Source organism: Atta colombica, unplaced genomic scaffold, assembly GCF_001594045.1.
Source record: "Atta colombica isolate Treedump-2 unplaced genomic scaffold, Acol1.0 scaffold112, whole genome shotgun sequence".
NCBI lineage: Eukaryota > Metazoa > Arthropoda > Insecta > Hymenoptera > Formicidae > Atta > Atta colombica.
Genome location: NW_017259198.1, coordinates 872648 through 875755, shown reverse-complemented (window position 1 = coordinate 875755; position 3108 = coordinate 872648). Strand labels below are relative to the sequence as shown.

Sequence of the window (3108 nt, the reverse complement as noted above, 5' to 3'; positions counted from 1 at the left end):
TATTCCAGAACTAATTATTGAAAAATTCTATTAATAAAAAACTGTAAGATTTCATAGTATTATGTAAAAAATACGTCATATTTAATGTAAATTATATTGTCTTGAAGCCGAGACATTACTGTATCTTGTTTTAAGTAAAGTTATAATTTAAAAAATTAGATTAAACATTTACTAGTTATTTTTATAGGAAAAATTCTCTAATCTATTATTGTAATCTATTATTGTATATAACTTCAAAATTATTAATTTATAAAATTTATTAAATTTTATTGTTATTATTCAGTCAATAAAGTTTTCGTTAAAGTTTCAATTATCAATAGAGCTACACAAATTTTAATAAATAAATTTGTATCTTTAAAAATTTATTTAAATAAATTCTAAAAATTCTAAGCTGTGAAACATTTTTGAAATATTTATTTTAAAAGCTTAGATCTTTATATAAAATTTTGATTGAATATAATCATTCATGGAAATGTAACACACAAATAAAGCTTTATATTCATCTTCTCATAAATCACATAGATAACAAATTCTTAATTTTTAATATTTATTTCTTTTGTAACATTCTTTTTGCAATCATTTCAATATATAAATTCAATATATAAATTTAATTTAATTTAAATTTTTGCTTTAAACATCGAAATTTCGGAAATGATCTCTTAAATTGAATGATAGAAAGTAACACTACAAAACGTAACTATTAATACACGTATTGGTACAGCCCTGTTCATATATGAATACGAACACATGGATAACAGAGCCACCTCATCAAAAGCTTAACTGGTAAACAGCCTCAGTGGAAGGAAGGGGAATATGAACTGATCGTGATACCAAGACAAGAGTATAGAACGAGAGTTTGTCGAGAACGTCACTCCATAATATTTTCAAAAGACCTGTTAAATTTTGTTTCTACCACCGCTGTTTTGCCATTTTTTTAGACAATCACTCCTAACAAGTATTTAAAATGTTGCCGAGGCGACGCGTTATTGAACTTCTGCAAGTCATTTCATCCCAGTCGTAAGTAAACTACAGTATAATTTTTATTTGGAAAAAATTAATATAGCAATGTAATCAAATAAATCGCTAAGTATTTTGATTACGGTCTCTATCGTAGATCAATTAATATGATAAATTTTATGCAAAAATATACATTATGTTTTTAAATCAAAATAAAGAGAACTAAGTAATCATGCTATAATTAATAACAAATAAATATTATTTAAAATTAAATATATAATAATTGCTACAGAAAGAATATTTGAGTTTTTACAATTAAAATTAGTTCTCGCAACAATACTTACATCAAAAGATCATCTTCGTTATACTTTTATTTACCTTCCTTCTTAAAAAGATATAAGTAAACACAAGTACATTTAGAATCCTGCTTTATGTTATTAAAGCAGTGGAAATAATTTTCATCTGTATTTTGTAAAAATATTATATAAGAAACGTAAGAAATATGAGAATGAAAACATCAGTGATGTAACATCAATGACAATCTATCACAAAATAAAATAAAGTAGCGCAAATTAGTTCGATGACGTTTTTCGATAGGTTTATTTGAATGAAAGAATAGAAGTATATTGACCGTGAAAATTAAACTGTTCTGGATTTTTAGATGCAGATGTCCAGCGCACGGAAATCCAGGAGCGACTAGCGTATGGGATCATGGAAAAACACGAAGCACTGCAGCAAATACGACCGATAAGGAATATGCTTTCGAGGTAAAATATGTATAGATAAAATTTGTAAAGACAAGGAAATTATTTATAAGAATTCTCCTTAAAAACATATGGTAAATATATTGATTTTATCGCAGACTCCGCGATTATGAAATAAAAAAATCTATCACATACATTGTAAATTCAGTTAAGATAACGTGTTTACAGCATATTCAATGCCACATTTAATAATCTAGATATATCATAGGTGCAACAACAGATTTTAAAACTATTTCGTAAAATTAGAGATTATTATTTAAAGATTATTAGTATAGATAGAGTAAGATATCTCTCTTTCTCCCTCTCTCTGCCCCCCCCCTCATCCTCTATTTTAAAAGTTAAATTCGACTGATTATACAAAAAACAACGTATCTCACAAATATGAAACCAAAAATTTTTAAACATAATTCTTGAATTCAGTAATTTATCTTTCCTTTATATCACTGAAACATTTGACAATTAAAATGTGATAATGTCGTAATTTATGTATAATGTTAATTCTTAAAAATTACGTGAAATTTTAGATGGCCTGTTCTACGGTGCGATATGGAGTAGGAGTAACAAGAGAATTAGGAATGGATATACAAAATTTAGGAGCAAAGAAAACGTGTCTAATGACTGATCCTAATTTGATGAACTTAGCTCCTGTAAAGACTGCTATTGACAGTCTTTCCAAATATGGGATTCAATTCGAGATTTACGATCAAGTACGAGTGGAACCAACTGAACAAAGTTTACAAGATTCGATCAAGTTTGCCAAGCGTGAAAATTTTGACGCTTTTGTAGCGGTACGTGCAAGAAACGCGATAGAAGAAAGAACGTTAATACTATCTCGTTTTTTGTAAAATATACTACCTACACTGAAAAAAATATAGTCAATTTTGATAAATATTTAGTTGAATATTGCCAACTAAATATTTATTAAAATTAACTGTATTTCCTTTTCAGTGTATATAAATTAAATTATATTCTCTTTTTGTATCAATTATATGTTATATTACAATATATCATTAAATAAATCTTTATTTCTATTATATGTAATAATTAATAAAATATATTATTATTATTATTATATAATTATATATTATTTTTTTTATTGCTAATTCGCAGGTTGGTGGTGGTTCCGTAATGGATACTTGTAAAGCGGCAAATCTATATAGTTGCGATCCAAATGCCGAATTTTTGGATTACGTAAACGCACCGATTGGAAAAGGTAAACCAATCCGAGTACCTCTGAAACCACTTATCGCCGTTCCAACAACCTCCGGTACCGGTTCTGAAACAACTGGAGTATCTATCTTCGATTATCGACCGCTAAAGGCCAAAACAGGGATCGCTAACAGGTAACGTGCAGTATAAATCGTTGGATAGAAAGAAGAAATAAAAA

At 27.3% G+C, this 3108-nt stretch overlaps 1 protein-coding gene across 1 annotated transcript in view; it reads left to right on the top strand.

Moving 5' to 3' along the window:
- Positions 1-664: 664 nt before the first annotated feature.
- The window catches only part of LOC108694059 (probable hydroxyacid-oxoacid transhydrogenase, mitochondrial), a 4340-nt gene continuing 1896 nt past the window's right edge, over positions 665-3108 (top strand). Inside the window, exons 1-4 of the mRNA XM_018203318.1 lie at positions 665-1017; positions 1619-1724; positions 2246-2509; positions 2832-3064. Of these exons, the coding sequence (XP_018058807.1) occupies positions 965-1017; positions 1619-1724; positions 2246-2509; positions 2832-3064 (656 nt within the window). The 5' untranslated portion in view covers positions 665-964. The remainder of the gene's footprint in view (positions 1018-1618; positions 1725-2245; positions 2510-2831; positions 3065-3108) is intronic.